Source organism: Chaetura pelagica, unplaced genomic scaffold (assembly GCF_000747805.2).
Source record: "Chaetura pelagica isolate M959 unplaced genomic scaffold, ChaPel_1.0 scaffold10, whole genome shotgun sequence".
NCBI lineage: Eukaryota > Metazoa > Chordata > Aves > Apodiformes > Apodidae > Chaetura > Chaetura pelagica.
The window spans coordinates 11,786,056-11,804,154 of NW_009952263.1; the positions used below are offsets into that span (position 1 = coordinate 11,786,056).

Sequence of the window (18,099 nt, forward strand, 5' to 3'; positions counted from 1 at the left end):
GATCACACACACTCCTTGTGCAGCCTCCACAGTGACTTTTTTCTCAGAACAAGTTGCAGTAATACAGACCTTCTCAGGCAGAGACTCGGCAAACAAAAACGCAAGGATTAGGGTCTCCTTTCTATTTTATATCCTGGAAAGGCAGACCAAAGGGGTTTTTTTTGCTCACTGTAAGACTACTTTTTGTTTAGCACTTCTGTCAATAAAATTCAGGCATGTTGGAAATGTTCCATATTTTCCCTGAAAAAAACCAGAAATACCAGGTTGAAAAATCAGGTTCTGAATAATTAGCATTAACACCTTTTCTTCCATTTGTCCAGATTTTGAGACAAAGCTGTTTTATAGACAACCTATAGGAGAACTGTAAACGGTCTTAAAACAAAGAATCATCCTGCCTCAGTTAGCCAGATTGATTTGCTTATAGTGCATGATCCCACTAGTAGTCTTTCATAAAAAATGGGGTAGGCAAGATTGCTTTCACATTACAAAATTAACAGACGCCAAAATTCTAGATGTCTAGAAGAGTAAAACAAAGTCCAACTCTTTTTCCCTTTTGCAAATGTTTACATCAGTCACTTAGGAGCTGCACCATCATTTCCAAATGCCTTTTCTACAATGGGACATTTCAATTAAATTAGTCATTAAACCAAATTAATTAAGACTTAAATTTTCTATACAGATGCATTTAGTTTTCTTCAAGGGAGTCTTAGTTGCTCTCACTCCTCTTTCTAATCAACCTAAACAAAATCAATATATGAGAGTTGATACAGCCTCAACAGTTGGTAGTCGAAGGATGAATTCCAAGTCATTTAGTTACAGTTAATTTGGAAGAACTTTCTCTACTACACAAAGCTCAAATTGCCATTTGCTCTTATCTGAGAATTGATAATTTGTCTTGATGAGGGGGATGGGTCAGGGGATACATTCCTTTATTCTACAGTTTTAAATGACTAATTAATGTTTCCCAGGCAACACTTTAAGTGAGGAAATGGAGAACTTAGACCATAACAACTTTCCAGAGCTTGAGGAAAAGTTCCTGTCACCCAAAATGGACAACACTATAGCTCCCACGAGCCGCTCCATACAAGGGCTAAAACAGAAAGTGTTGCTGTAGTTTTGACTCATTCTCCCTTTCTTCCCACTCACAGCCCACTAGCTTTTCTAAGTGTCTTTCATTTGGTTCTTCCATTCAACAGTTCCTTCAGGTTTTTCTTCTGTCTCCTGTATTTGCTCCTTATCCCTTTCAAATCCTCTCTTGCCCTTCTCTCCCTTTGTCTCCTGCCTTCTTCCAGCTCCTTCCCTGTTCTTTCCTCTCCAAGTCCATTCCCAGGCACTTTTAGATGTGACTGCTCAGCAGTCAAGCAGCAAGGGAAAATCCAGGCACCAAGGGAACCTTGCTGCTTAAACCTAACTTGAAACAGACTGACACAGGAGCAATTAGAATGCAATTTTCTGTAATAAGATGATTTATTCATTAGTACAACACAGGGATGAAAAACTTACAGCTGATGAGAGAAGCAGGTTTGTTACAGCTGTCAGTTCCACCAGCAAAACGTATTAGTCATTAATTTTTTATTATTTTTTTTAACACCAAAAGCATCCTATAATTACGTGTATGTGCCTTTCCTTATAGAAGGAGGTTTTGCACAGAGTTCTTTGTTTTCAGAATGAAACAGCAATAATTAAAGTGTCATGAGATGACTGGTCTGTCAGTGAGTTTGATTGACCCACGTATTACAAAAAAATGCATTTTAAAAAAAATATAATAGTAAGATCTTGGACTCAAAATACCTACCTGCTTCTCCATAGTAGGAACGTTAATAAGCATCAGGTACCTCAAGCATGCTCTTAGCCAAAAGAACTATTCAAAAATTCCGATTACTCCTTTTCAAGGACAGCTGCATTAACAAGAGTCACCTCTCATTTCTTCTGTGTTCTCAAAGCAATTTCATCATAGAAGTCTGAGTACCAGCATTTGAAGCGCTTCTGAAGTTGGTCTTCCAAACAACACTGGTAAATCCCAGCAAAGGATTGCCAGGAAGAACATCTGCACCAGTGATGCCATGTGGACAAGAATGAGAACCTCCAAGGCTTTGGTTCATCACCTCGCACACTAGCCACAAAGCCCAGTACTCTAGAAAGTAAAGAGCACTCAGCTTTATCTCTCAGTGATCATGACAGGAGAACACACTTACCCCTTTGCAGTAGCTACTATGTTGAATTCATGCTGGATAGGAGCACTCCAAGTCTGCACCATTCCTATCTGCCAGTAGGTCAAAGGAGATGATCACAGAATCACAGCATTGTCAGAGTTGGAAGGGAGCTCTAGAGAACATCTAGTCCAACTCCCCTGCTAAAGCAGGATTCTCTGGGGCATATTACTCAAGGGCTGCATCCAGCTAGGTTTGGAATATCTCCAGGGAAGGGAACTCCACAACCTCCTTGGGCAGCCTGTTCCAGTGCTCCATCACCCTCATAGTAAAGAAGTTCCTCCTCATATTTAAACAGAGTTTTCTATGTTCTAGCTTGTGCCCATTGCCCCATATCCTGTTACTGGGCACTACTGAGAAGAGTCTGGCTCCATCCTCCTTGCACTCCACCTTCAGATACTGATCGGCATTAATAAGGTCTCCCCTCAGGCTTCTCTTCTCCAGGCTAAAGATTCCCAGCTTTCTCAGCCTTTCCTCATAAGAGAGATGCTTCATTTGATCCTTCTTGACTTGATCCTTCCCCTCAACATCACTAGTTCCTCTGGACCACTAGGTCTTGTTCTGGGCTCCCCAGCACAAAAGGGACACAGACGTACTAGAATGAGTGCAGCAAAGAGTCATGAAGATGGCTACATGGACTGGAGCATTTGCCACATGAAGAGAGGCTGAGAGCTCAGCCCGAAGACAAGAAGGCTCAGAGGTGAAAATAACAAATACCTGATGAGTGTGTAAAGAAGACTGAAACAGACTCTTATCAGTGGTGTCCAATGAAAGGACAAGAAACAAAGGGCACAAACTGAAATACAGAATATTCCATCAAACATAAGAAAAAGCTTTTTTTTATTGTAAAGATGGTAAGAAACTAAAACATTATCAGAGAGGTTTGCTGTCTCCATTATTAGAGATACTCAACACCTGACTGGGGACAGTCATGAGCAACTTGCTTTGAGCAGGACGTCGGACTAGACAATCTCTAGAGGCCCCTTTCAACCTTACCTATTCTGTGATTTTCTGACATTTTAGTCCTAAGTCTGCCTAATATTCAAACAAGAAATCAGAACCTAAGTCAGGAGGAGTAACCACATCAACAGCTATGTGGTTAAATCAATTTACCACAAACTTTTCATGGGGGCGGGGGGGGGGAAGGTTGGGTGTTTTTTTCCCCTCTTCATAGCATGGGTACATCATATATAACTGTCTACCCACACACTTGTGACAGTTGCAAGTTCTGCTCTGGCACGCCCCGAGTTGTTCACATCATCTTGCGGAATATTAAATTAAAATGTCAGCTTTCAGATGAGATACATTTGAATGTCTTTCTGTATCTTTGTCAGCAGCAAAGTTAGGAGACAAAGATCTTGGGTTCAAACAGGCTTTGCTCTAACGTTTACTGACTCCTAGAGCAGAGTAATTGAGTTGAGTCACAGCACACACAAAAAAAGAAGTGAATGCAAGTGCTTTACACACACGTTTCTTAATCATCATCCCGAAGAGGCTGCATTTCTCTCATACAGCAACACATTGAGAAATTATGAGGATGCAAACCTCTCTTCCTGCATCAAAACCAACAACTACAATTTCTACAAACTACAAATATAGTTTCCAACAAGCATTTTACACACTTGTTATGGAAAAAAAGAATTAAAGGTGTCAACATCTGGATAAATTTAATTGCTAACTATGGCTTAATCTCTACTGAACTGTGCAGGTGAACCATGGATTGGCATGGCAAGCTTAATGCATAATGCTGTAAAGAGGATAGTCTAAAACATTCTACAAATTTAATCTCTTTTGGAACACTTGGCACATCAAAAAACAAGTCTGCTTGCATCACACTGTGTGTATGATTAGTTTTGTAATGCTACTGCTACTGGGGACAGCTGAACAAAAGCAGGAGGTGGATTTCTCAGAAGTTCACCTCCTTCTGCTGTTTACTGTCCCACCTGAAGGCAAATGTGACTAGATCATCATAACTAGCCCTGCTACAGATATGCCAAACAAGCACAGCAGATGGGGAATCAACAGCAGATGACAACCTGTATAAAAAAAAGAGATCCTGTTTTCATCATCAAGTATCATTTAAAAAAAAAAAAAAAAAAGGCATAAAACTAGCAGATAGGATTTTGGTAACCCCTCTCATGGGACACAGTCCTACTTTGAAGCAGATTTTCTGGGAGGTGGGGGGATGCGATATGAATACTGATGTAACCACAGCTTCCTGCCCAGCCTGACAACAATTTACCAGCAGCCAGTGTATTATCTGGCAATTTGTCCCCTATGGCAGATCAGACCTATAGGCAGTATACTCTAAATAGAATGTTTTCTGACAGGATGAGACATCCGTGGGTGTTTTCAGCCTTGTATCCAAACAAGGCTTGGTATATTACTAATCCTATAACCATAACATTCTGGCCACAAAAGACAGTTACTGCTTGCAGCACTGCATTTGACAACTAGTTAAGGACAACAGGCGTCTGTATAAAATAAATTAAAATGCCTTAAAACTGATTTAGAGATGTACTGAACAAGACTTGACGACTGGTAAAGCCTTTGCTGAAGTCATCCCTGCAGGCAGAACCTATTACTCTGAGTGCTGCAGGTCCCTGCAAATGTCAAGCTGCCTTTGGTACAGAACAAGTCACGTGTGCAGCTTCCAGCAGAGAAAAGGCCAGCCACTTTTTAAGCTTCCTAAGGCTGGAACTGCAGACACGTCAATTGCATGTAGTTAACCTAGGTCTCCTTTCCCTAACATCTGCAAAAGACATATTCTGACATTTTCATTTGCCCAATGTAAGATAATCCAAGTTCCCACATTTTTCTTGATGAAACCAACCTATCTAAAAGTGATGCCTTAAGGCAAATTGTCTTTAAAAAAATAATTACAAAAGACAGAGCCAAGTAGAACTCCAAAAGAGTTATCCAGCCCATCTTCCACCCCATAGTACTTACACATACCTCTCTCATACCTGCCAGACAGCTGCCTTATCTCATTACAGTAAAGGCGGCTTCAAGCCTTATATCATTGCTTTGCCAGGCCTGTGGCCAGAGCAAATACCTCAGCACTTTATATGCTTATATGACATGTACTTCAGCATAAGCTTAGAAGCTTTACAAGAACTGAGGTTGCTGATTTTATAATTAAAAACAATGGGTACAAAGATGCTGGTCATATATTCACACGCTCACAACTTATTTCTCCTCACTACACTGGTTCTTGAAAAAGCAATCAACATTACTAGAGCAAATTCATCCTCCCGAATAATGCAAGTTCTGACTGAGTAACATCTCTACCTACCTATCTAAAGACTGATCTCTCCACAGATCTTTTCAAATTTCAAAATTAAGTTAGTAGGTGACAGGTGCTGTTGCTGGCATGGCACCTAAAAGGAAGGGATATTCCAAAATAAATCACAATTTGAGGATTTAAAACTGAAAGTGAACCCACAGAGAGTGATGAAAATATTAGCTTTTCTTAATTAAATTAGACACATCAACCATTCAGGGCCCTGACAGTACTTCTGTAGTAGCACTGACTTAAAATTAAGCAAATGCTGATTGCTTCCTGTTAAGTCAGCCCAGGATCACCCTCTAAGTGTCTGTGCACTGACCTATGGTGGTAGGTCACCTCAGAAAACAAACAAAAGCATTTCAAAACAATTTGAACAAAGTATCAATTTTAGGTTGAGGTAGCAGTCATTGATAATCTGAATGGCTTAATCAGCAATTGCTCCACTAAAGATTTAAGAAGTCAGAGGGACATATTTACTATGTACACATAGGAACAATCAAACCTGCATTCTCTGCTCTGACTTGGGTGAGACAAGACAATTCTGCCACATTACTGTTGAGCTATTTATCTGATGACACACTAAAAAAAGAAACGAATAGACTTATGAATCATAAAATTATACTAACTGCAGTAGATGATGAAACTCATGACTCAGGCTACTAAGATTACCATGTTTCAAATTATACTACTTGCATTTCTTTTATGTATTCCTTTGCAGCTAGTGTAATTTGTAGTTACCATCAATTAAATGACAGTCATAAATGAAACTTCTAGAAGATAAAAAATGAATCGTGAGGTTGAGCCAGTAAGCAAATAAAAATGCCAAAAGATTAACTTTATACATGCCCTGAGGCACAGCATTAAGATATTAACACAATATACAGTTCTGTCACTGTGCTCTGACTAGAAAGTTTGTTAAATTTTCAACAAAGCAAGTGCAGCATCTTGGCCCCTCTAACAGCACTAACAGGTTGCTTTCTGATGCTGTGCTCTTGCAAAGGTGCTTTGGAACAGGGAATGGGTGCTTGTCTACAGACACTACCAAGTACTTTTCAGATGTATTGCTTAGAACTAGTTTCAGTGTAGATTTCTTCAGCTTCTTATGGAAACCTCTTTTAGAGACTTTCCCTGAACAGAAATACACAGGAAGGAAAAAGTGGTGTTAAAAAATAAAAATCATTGGTACCCAGTATCTTCCTGAGTTTCCCACACCATTTCTGTCTCCACCAGCAGAAGCAGATGACTATAAATAAAGGTAGATTCAGACTAGATAAAAAAAGGACACGTTTTGCAATGAGGGTGGTGAAACACTGGCCCAGTTCACCCAAAGAGGTTGGTAGCTGCCTCATCCCCAGAAACATTCAAGGTCAGGTCAGATAGGGCTCTGAGCAACCTGATCCAGTTGAAGATGTCCCTCCTCCCTGCAGGGAGGTTGGACTAGATGATCTTTAAAGGCCCCTTCCAATGCAAACCATTCTATAACATGAAACACATCCAGATGCTACAAAAATGAATATGCAAATTCAATAACTTATTATTTCACCAAAAAAAAATTACAGAAAGTTGCAGAGAAAACAGCCATAGTAGGCAAGCCTTGGGTCAATGGAGAAGTTAGAAACAGACAAACAAAGGGTTCCAACTAGATTTAAGAAAACAAAGCAAAACTTTACTGAGGAAAGGTGACAGCTAGAAGAACAAATAAATAACAGCTCTACTTCTTGCTGGCAAGGACAGAGAATAAAAATTACAGGCAGACTGATGAGCTTATGACAACTGTGCACCTGCAACATGAGCATCAGTAAAAACCAGCCTTCAAAAAGAAGTTGGCATTACTCTTGTGGAATCATCATTTTTGACAGTTACCTAAAATTAGGATGGAAATTAGTTAAATTAGTTTCTATGGAACAGAACTGCATTTCCCAAAAGTAAACTTAAACTTTAAGCAAAGTCTTATGAGGAAAAAAAAAGTTTTTCAAATACAACCACTTCCAAATCCAGCAGCCTCCACCTGCATCTTCTGATATTAAGGTCACCAGGCTTTTACTTTGGAGCACTCATCCAGCTTTCATCAAAGTAGCTGGATGAAAGCATCTCCAACCTTTGCCCCAAAGGAATTTTCCTGGTTTCACTCCTGAAGGAAACTGAATCAGTTCTGTGAACTCGAAGTGTGATACTTGTACACAAAGAAAACCTGAGTTGTGCTGGCTTTGCACACTTAAGTTGCATGTGACTTCTACACTGCTCAAGGCTCCTTGTATGTTTGTTCAGGGTTTCTGCTGGCAGGACTTGCACAGCTTGCAGTTTACCACAGTTCATGCAAATACAGCATAAAAATTTGAAGTGTGCTAATTACCACTTAAAATCCTTCTGCTGAACATCAAAACACTCGAAAGACCATCTATGGGAACTTAACTCTTCTATTGTCCTTCAAGGATTGCCCCTGTGTCTGCTCTACTCTTAGCAGGTGGGGGAGCAGGCGGTAGCAGCACAGGGTACATAAGGCAACATTATTAAGAAACTTGCACTTCACAGATTTTCATGTTCTAGTAACGCCACAAACAGGCTGTCTTTGAGAGCAACACAGAAACCTTATTACCAGAGTGAGGATGGAACAGAAAAAATGTTCTCAAGAAGTTGATTAGAAAGAGAAGCTGCAGCAATGCATGGCGGACTCAGCAAGTGATGGAGACATTACAGTACGTTCCCTCAGCCCTTGGAACTAACTAAATGCAACCATGTACTGACTGCAAGGCCATAACATGCACTTTAACAGCACAGGCAACCTAGGCTACATCTGGGAGAACAGAAAATCCAAAAAACACCTGGTAAGAGAAAAACATGCTGTTATCTAGAGGAAGAATATCTAGCATCTCAAAGCCCCAAGGATCACATGCACCATCTTCTTCCACTTCAAACAAGGACTTTCTCCAGAGCTGTCAAGTCTGTCAGTATCCAGTATAGATGCCAGGCGTTACAGCTCTTGGCTCTGCTAAGACACCAGGCCATGAAGTTGAGCAAGGAGATCATAAAGAAGCCAGAGGGCTGCTAAACTGACTAGCTTTAACTGATTAAACTCCTAGGATACCAATAACTTGTGGCCAACACTGGGACCATCAGGATGAGACAGAACAGATCCAGTCTGCTTGACCATGCTACCAATCATTAAGATGGCAGGGAATTTGAATGTTGAAAGTTCACAAGTGAAGAAATGAGTGTCAGGGAGTTCTGGCAAGCTTTCCCAGCTCTGCTGTGCAGCAAGTGGAAGGGGGTCCCACCTTCAAGCAGCTAACTAACTACTGGCAAAGCAGAGGGGTAACAAACACAAACCAACACCATGTCTCCACACAACAGGGAAAGCCTTGTTCCTCCTCACCTACCAGTAACATACCTTGCAGCTGTAACACACAGATGCTAGACAAAAGGGATAGTAAAATATATTTTTTAAATATTCCAATTCAAATGGCTTTAGTTTATGAAAATACTTCTACATGGTGTGATCTTGGTGCATTGCAGACTGCAAAAAGCTGCCAAAACCCAACTCTAATAACTGAGCCCATGTGCCCCCACCACAATGCAGGCTGGCACTAACAGAACATAATTCCATGTCATAGCAGCAGATCTGTCCACAATGCTAAAGGACAGGACAATCTGAGAATTGTTTTCAGTCTATCCAGCCACAGCATCTCTGCTGTGAAAAATGCATGTTTCAAGATAACTGCTGTGGGGGGTGCCAGCAAAGTGTGGCATGATGCATAATCTTAGTGCCTGCCAGCACACACCCAGAAACCTGAAGACAAGTTTTCACCACTGTTTTAAATTATATGAATGAAGTTCTGTCTCTCAAACATCTACCACGCTCTAGAAAGCCATCAACTTGCAAACTACTAGACTCCCAGTTTGAAATCCGGATTAATTAATAGCTATTTCCTTGTAAGTTGGGGAAATGGCATGACTGCAGATGAAATAAATCTTTGCCTATCTAGAGGAAGTCCTTGAGGCAGCTGCCCTTAATGGAATATAATTTAACCTGCAGGCTGTACAAACTTGCAGCCACCATCAGGAAAAAAATCGTTAAAATACTAGTGAGTGAGTGCTTGTAAGAAGGCCTCTGTTCTTGCAGAAAGCTATTCTGAGGTACAAAAAATTCCCACCTTCTCCACACTACACAGGCAGAAGTGCTAAATAATAATGAAGTAAGAAGCAAACTATGGGGAAAGATGTAGTAATGTTATTATAGATGTTAGGGTAGATATGAAGATTAAGAGGTAGTGAACAGAACACCTTGAGTCTCCAGAAGTGACCAGAGGTGCAACATTCAGAAAGGAGTAGTTCCCACTGCTTCACCCAAACCATGAAGAAAAGAAATGTTGATGTTCTCCCAGTCTGCTAAAAGAACTCCTATTCACAAAGAAAACCAGCCCTATTCCAGGTCTGAGGGCTAGGTTAGGTTATGCCAGAGGAAGGGCTTGTTTGCAGGTGCCTGAATAAAGCATTTTCTCTTAGATGACTTTGCTACCAGGCCTACAGCCTACAAGGTGACTGTAGCAGCTGACTTAGGTATGATGTCCTGAGCAAAAGCCAAAACTGATACCTACACACCAAGGTGAGGAGTGCAGAGAGAAAACAAATCTGAGCAGCTAACGAAGGTAACAGTCCTCATGAATCGAAGTTGTTGGCACCAAGACCTGCAGGCTTACCATTACAGGCCACCAGAAGATACAAATGTCATGAGCCCATGACAGCAACTGAACTCCTTACTTCCCAAGAAAGCAATATTCAGCCCCTAAAGGTTCCCCCACTGACCTGGTCTGTGCAAGGACACTGCTCAAAACTGGAGACTACTGATTCCAAGGAAGAATGAAGTTAAGCATCAATTCAGCTTCTCAGAAGCACCAAGTAAGGAAGGAGACAGACAGTTCCTACAAGATCGTTTCAACCTCCCTTCTGAGTTCTCCCAGCTCCCATCTTCTAATTCAGACGAGATGAACTTGGGAAAAAAACGTCTCAAATTAAACAGCAGGCACTCCATTACCATGGATTACCATTCAGCTTTGGCAGAAAAGCAGTGCAACATGACCCTGAACCAACCTATTTTCTTAAGGCCTTCGGCAAGTAAGAAATGAGAAGAAAGCCACAGCTACAAAATTACCACAGAAAAGGTCAAAGTAGAAACAAACAGAACTGGTGATACTAAGACTGTAATCAACATTTCATTCAAATGGGAAACTGTCTCCTTCCCTGACACCAAAAGGTTTTTAAAGTTTTACTGCAGTTAAAAAAAAAAAATCCATCTCCTCTGCTACATTCTGCATGTAAAAATCGTCTTACAGATGGTGAAGAGATTTTGAAGGGACTGCAATTTTTTCAATCAGACATACACAGAAGCTTCCAGTTCCAGAAAACTAAGAAGTTTAGCAGTTTGGGGATTTAAGAAATAAACTTTATGTTGCAAGGACTCTGAAGCAGGAAAACTGCAAAAATTTATTCTAATGTATACGACACAGCACAGCACAAAGCATCAGGTTAGTCTTCTCACCTCTACTGATTGTTTAACATTAAATACAATTAAACTTAGCCTTTTATTAATAGCAAAAGACTGCAATCAGTATTTGGAAAGCATCCCAGGAAATTGCTAATCTGTTTATTTTCATTGACATAAACCAACATATTATTCTTCTCATTTCTGTAATGAAAATATTTATTACACTAACCAAAAATCTGCCTAAAAATATTTCAACATAGGTTTTGCCATCATTGGTTATACTGACATTAGAGAAACTAAAAAAATAATTATAATTTCATTTAAAAAAGGATAAAGTATCTTACATGCTATTCCATTAAAAAAAACTAATTGGTTTAAGGATAGAAAACCAAGTCTAATATCAGAGGTGGATCTGCCAAGGTCATATCTTCTGTTCACTATGGACTGTGTTACTGTACCTGAGGGCTTCCCAAGTCCTCTGGTGCTGTTTCTTGCCCATTACCTACTACATTTTTACATTCTTCATCCAACAACATGCAGCTTCAAGAACTCCTCTACAAAACACTAGTCTGCCATCAGTGCTGTCCAAGAGCAACACCCAGAGGCTGAATATGTTTCTACAGCAACTCTGCACATTTTAACCTGTTTCTTTATGAGAAGGTAGGAAAATTTTCATTATCAACAATTTCCTGGAAAACTAAAGAGCTGACAAAACTCTTTCACTGGTAGTGCTAACAGCCAAGTGTTGCAGGCAAACAAACCCACTCATGAAAAATCACATCTTTAAAGCTATTGCAAACAACATTTAAGAACAAATTATATATATACACACTTATATAGAGCTAGTAAGTAGTTTTTGCAAATGTGTGTATAGTATTTTGGTTGGCCAAGGAACAACCAGAAGGATGCCTGCTCTCTGGAAAGCCAACTGCATTTTTCCAATGCAGAAAGACAGGTAAAAGGCAGGCTACTCCCCATTTCCTTTACAAGTTGTCAAAGAAATACTTTTTTTTTTCCCCTTAAATCTTGAAGGTAGTTACTGAAGGAATAACTTGTAGTTTCAATAACAAAAAACCTCCAGTAAAAAGGTAATACCCCAGAGCATCTTTAAGATGAAGATTTTATCTGGAAACACAGCAAGAAAAAGGGATCGAAAACCGGTTACAAAAACAAGATCTCTGGCATCTAACAAGATTATTCTCTGTAAATTTAAAGCTTATATAACAGACTAAGAAAAAGGCTGACAAACTAAGAACACAATCTGTAACTCCAACTTACACCAATTAGCATGTACTTAGAATAAAATGTACTTAGAAAAGCAGTGAAGACTGGGTAATCACAAAACAGGACTGCACCTACCAAACATTGTATATTTTGAGATTTCAGAACAAGACAATTATTTCAAAAAAATCAAACAAAACCAGAAGTCTCTCTCAAACACCAGATAGAAAAGTCCTTCATCTGTTAAGTAGGCTTTGTTCCATTCTCCTCAGTTATTCGCTTTTTTTTTCATCTGTCTTTTCAGAATTATGTTCCTCACATGGCTCATGTTCCTCACATGGCTCCTGTTCTTCATGTGGCTCATGTTCTCCACCTGGTTGTGGTGAAACTGGAATTGTGTCAACTGCTTGGAAACAATCATCCCTCAGCACCTGCTCAGCTGTCAGTCTGTTACAGCAGAACAAATTCAGGAGAAGAGATTTAACTTTATCATCCTACAAACAGAGAGAGAAGGATTTAATCAATAAGCAAAACCAGCTCGATAACAAGCAAGTATTTGGTGAACATATCCTGTAAGTGTTTAGGGCCCAAAGTCCTCACCAAAGGTTGCACTATAGTATGCCCAGTGGTAAACCTCATTGACAACAAATTAAAAGCAAGCGTACAACACCAGGTGTGGCAATCTGGTACCAGTAGATTTCTTAGAAGAGCATAAGTAATTCTATTTTAAAATATCAATTTATTGAATTACTATAAATTATAGAAATACTGAAGCTGGTCATTGTACTGAGAAGAAAAAGAACAGGTGGCATTCACCTTCAACAACTTCCTAACTTTTGTCACATTGCTTTTTCTCTCTACAAGAACACAGAGGAAAAAGAGAAAAACAAAGCAATGGCTCTATCAACAACAGATATTTTGCTATTAACCCATCACTTACACTTAAGCTCTTCAGATTTATCAGAAGGGATTATGTGCCTAACTGCTTAGCACATTAACAGAGACAGACTCCATACACAAAACATAAAAACACAGCTGCTACACATATGCATAAACACCAGCTGTTGAGGGAGAAAGAGCACACACTGGATTTGGACAAGGGAACTGCAAGAAAGACAATCTCACATGCTGATCTAGGCATCTGGATGATCAAAACTCAATCGGAACAGAACCCTTCCAAAAGAAGGCTTGTTTGTTCAGTCTCCAAGCCAGCAAGACCTCTGACCAGGGTCAATAAAACAGCAAAGCACAAGACACCTGTACACCTCACATCTATCCCCACTTCATCCAGAGAGAATCATTGTGATGCAAAGAAATGTACACTAGCAGACAAAAACTTAAAGACAGAAACAAGCAGATAATTCCCAATTCTTCCACCATAATTACCAGAGTGATTCTAGAGAACTAGACACTCCTCAAATAATCTGAAATCTGGGAGAAAATATGAGATCTAGAAACAGATTGTACAGGCATAAAGGATTGTTTAGAAAACATTTTAAGCACTCAAAGTAAAATCTCTAGTTAGTAAGATCCAAACATGTGCAATGAAAGACAGAAGTGAACCGTAACTACACATCTCCCCTGCAAAATTAAGTGAGAAGTGACTCAAGTCTGATCATTTGAAGACCTTGAAAAGCTTTGCACTTGTATATCTGCATTTCATGGTACTATCAAATATCTGTCAACAACAAATAGCCCCTTCTCACCATCTTCTTCCACCAAGGAAGCCAAAAATTCATTCCACAAGGAATACTGCTGTAGGACAACACTTAATCATGCTTACTCCATTTCATCGTGTTTGCTTTTACTACTATTTTTTTTTTTTTTTTAGTACCTAAAACTGCATGCTGAAACACAATGAACACTGAAGCCTGGTGTGGCTAAAATATCTTATCTCTAAACTTTGTTTTCCTCAGAAGTTACCTAACATAAATATCCCCTGTTTAAAGCTTTACATTCTCTTCCTGTGGCAATTCTACATTTGTTGAAAACAACCAAAATTTTACTAGTTGCAAGTGTGTAATTCCTCCTGGCATGAGACTGAGAAGGGAGGGAAATTATGAGCCTGTCAAGGGCCTGCAGATGGGCATGGAGATTAATTCTGAATAAGCTGATTATAGATAAAGCACTTAAAAGCAAAATACATTTTCCCCAAGAACTGGGGCAAGGATTAACAGCCAGAGGTCTAAAAGATTCCCCAAGAAACAGCTTAAAGATATTTATTAGTAATACATTTCTTAGTAAAAGTTCCATGTGTGTTCCTGTGCACTGCAGGCAGAACAGATTGCTTTGCAGCAGACTTTGATGGTGGGTACATGTGCACGCACACACAACCAGGATGAATCCTTTAAAACTGCCAACAATTATTTACTGATTAGGTTTGTATCACCTGACAAGGTCAAAATAAAATGCTGCTTCTTTTCATCAGGAAAAAAAAAAAAAAAAGTTAAAGAAACTTGCTTTTATTAAAAGCTGTGAAATTAATCCCTGCTAAGAACAATAATGGATAAATACTTTAATTGTCCTTGAGATAAAGGCAGCTGTTTGCACTTCAGAGAATAGCTGCTATAGAAGAACACCAAAGTAACACCCTAAAACTGGATTTGTGTATTTCAGACCTTATTTGTAAAACGTTATCACAGCAGAAATTTTATGGAAAACAGAAGTAAACCAAATCCTATTTTTTATATCCCAATAAATCTTTTCTACTTCCTTGAACAATTAAGTTCAAGGGAAAAAAAATACGTTTTTCAGTGTCTAATGATTATTATGCATAATCCTGAATGACACACTGGGCAAACGGTTCTGTGGAACACATTTAAAACCCCTAGTTAGCCTTAATGGTGAATCATCCAAGTGCTATTTCCGACAGTGTGGCTTCATGAGATTAACTTTTAGTAAGAAAACAGACAACTATAATGAGCAGTAAGAAACAGCATTTACAAGATCACCTCCCCGCTCAAATCCTGTATGTTCTATGCTTTTGTTTTCCATGTGTTCTGGTTTGGTGGGTTTCTTGATAGCGGGGGAAACGCGCCATGGGTGGCTCCCAAAAGAAGCTGAGAAGCTCCCCCAGCTCCAAACCCAACCAAGGAGCCATTAGAGGGACAATAGATGCGCCTCAGTGATTAACATATGAAAGAACCGAGACCTGAGCTGAGCCAGCACTTAAGACAGGCGAGCTGGGGAAGGAGAGCAGTGCTGGTGGTTGCTAAGAAGAGGAAGCAGGTGCCCAAGCAGAAGTTTCTCTGCAACTGTTGGCAACTGTCCCCCTGCATACATAGAGGAATGTGGTGGAACATTCCCTGAAGGCGCTAGGAGGGGTGAACTTGGCCACTGGACTTGGATTTTGTGGCCAGAGCATTTGCTGCCAGTGGACTCTGATTGCGCAGCCTTGGAAGACCCCGGGCCAGGGCAGTTTGTTCCCGAAGCATCCCCTGACTCTGTGGGAAGCCCGGGCTGGAGCAGCTCCGGACCTCGTGGGAAGGACTCATGAAGGAGAGGTTCGTGGAGAACTCTCTCCCATGGGAGGGACCCCGTGGGGAAGCAGGGAAGGACTGTAAGGAATCCTTCCTGAGGAGGATGTGAACTGACTCTAAACCCCATCCCCTGGCCCCCTTCGCCCCTGGGGGAAAGGAGGGAGAAAAACAGAGAACAAAGTGATTTGGGCCCAGGAAGAAGGGAGGGATGGTATGCAAGCCCTGCTCTTTGTGTTGTCTGTGTCCTGTGTGTGTGTGATTACTGTGAAATTATTATTTTTTTCTCCAAATTGAGTCTGTTTTGCCCAGAACCTTAATTGGTGAAGAACATTCCTTGTCCTTTGTCTCGACCCAGGAGCTTTGTCCTCCTCAACCCAGAGTGTGTGTGTGAGGGGAAGCTGAGTCTTACCTTAAGGTAAGATCAACAGAAGAAGCACAATATGAGAAGTAGTCCATACAGGTTAAAAAAAGCCAAGGGAAATCCACTCAAAGGAGATGGGATGGACACAGGACGAGAACAAAGCAGTCAGTAACTAGACAGCCAGAAGCACAGCAAAAAGAACAAAGCAGAAACTAATATGGAAAAGCAAATTATTTGAAAAATGTCCATAAATCTCCCAGTGCATTTCTCTACTCTATATATGGTGGTATGAATTTTGTTATTCCAACATACAGATAAAAAGGAATTGCCTGTAGTAAAGGTAGAAGAGGTTAAAAGAAGGCTAGTAAAAAGGTCTGGCCAGAATGCTGAAAGGTTACAGAAAAGAGTTACACAAGAAAATAAACTCAAGGAAAGAGAAGTGTTCAGGCAACTAAGACACATAGAGAGATGCCAGAATAATACCAGCATTTGATTAATATTCAAAAAATGTGTAAGTTAGCAAAGGATTGACTTCAAAGTTGGGGGCCTAAGTTGAGAAACATGAAGGCACCCAGGTCTACTTCTTATTCTCAAAGAAACACTGAGATACTGGGCAAGGATCAGCTTCAAAAAACGGACTGAGAACAGAATTAAAGGTGGCAAGTCGCTGGCATACAGTAGACAGAGAACAACAGTTGAGACCAGAATGAAAGCAGCAACACAAATTTCTGTCTTCCAGGGTACACTTACATCTATGCATTTGTTACACTTGTTAAGTGATTAAGATGGAATTTGGCTGTTTTATTAAAGCTCAAGCAATTTGCAACCACGATGTAGAAAGGCTAATGAATAAAGTCAACTTCACGGACTTCTGAAAAGATAAGATTCCTCATTTTTGAGGCTGAATCTCAACGACTTATTCCCCAAGTCTGTAACTTGGTGCCATTCAATTTATAGTTATCTATGAAGAAGTTGTTCCTTCTGAGTTCAGTTAAGTATTAAGAAAACTATGGGGTTTTCTGCCTTCTCAAACAGCATTCTATTTGTGCGTGGTATTTATAACTATCCAGAGAGTAAATTAAGACTATTTCCTCAACCCAGCACTTAAAATTAAATGCTTGACTTAAAAAGAAATATCTATCAAACACCAATAAATAACAGAAGCCTAATCTTGCTCTGACAATTAACATACCATAACAACCATATCCACCTCAGGTGTTCCATCTTCTTTTCTGACAAACTCCTGGTTTTGAACACAGAGCTGTAAATTAAAAGATACATAATGCATAACACTGGTGTTTTTCCCTTTAGTTTAACAAAATTACGTATCAGTCAAGGAGAGTCCAGATTTCAAGTGAAAATTAATTGTTATGGGAAAATGGAAGGGGACAGGCTTCCTCATAATTTCACAGTAGGGTAAAACATACAAGGGACTCAAGGTGCCCTTACACAGAAACAAGGGGGGGAAAAAAATCAGTACCAGAACAAACTTTTAGAGGTCAAAAGAAATGGTTCTTAAAAAATATGACTCAAAGCCCATGAACAAGCTGTATGTGTAGTTATATAATCCTCTTTGAGAAACGCTGAGGGGTAAGTGCACTCTAACAGACAAACGTGAACCTTGAGCTCATAAACAAAGTAATTCTTTCCCAGTGTTTACTATTGCCTACAACCATGCCCAACTACAGCATTTTTCAAAACCCTGCCTGCAGGTTAAGCCAAAAATGCCTCTATTCTGAACAATTACATAGAGAGTAAAAGGAAGCATGTGTTTAGTCAGTGCTGTGCAACATACAACCTAACACAGGAAAGTAGATTGCTTTCTCCTCCCAGGCATAACATGCACTAAAAAACAAAACACTTATCTAAGCAATGCTGCCAGCAATACAAGTCCCCTACTTGCCTTCATCTTCCCTCTCTTTTGATTTGGGTGATTCTTCAGGGGCAAGGTCACAAAAAAAGAAAAAAAACATTCACAAGGAATGAATAGGAAGTGCAGTAAAAACCAACAATATCCAGCACAAGGAATAAAACTATATTTTTTTATTCATGTTACT

The 18,099-nt window shown here is 39.8% G+C and overlaps 1 protein-coding gene across 1 annotated transcript in view; it reads right to left on the reverse strand.

Annotated features, from left to right (window-relative positions):
• Positions 1 to 12,474: 12,474 nt before the first annotated feature.
• STK31 (serine/threonine kinase 31) overlaps positions 12,475 to 18,099 on the reverse strand; it is a 35,083-nt gene continuing 29,458 nt past the window's right edge. Inside the window, exon 23 of the mRNA XM_010007648.1 lies at positions 12,475 to 12,696. Coding sequence (XP_010005950.1) covers positions 12,475 to 12,696 — 222 coding nt within the window. The remainder of the gene's footprint in view (positions 12,697 to 18,099) is intronic.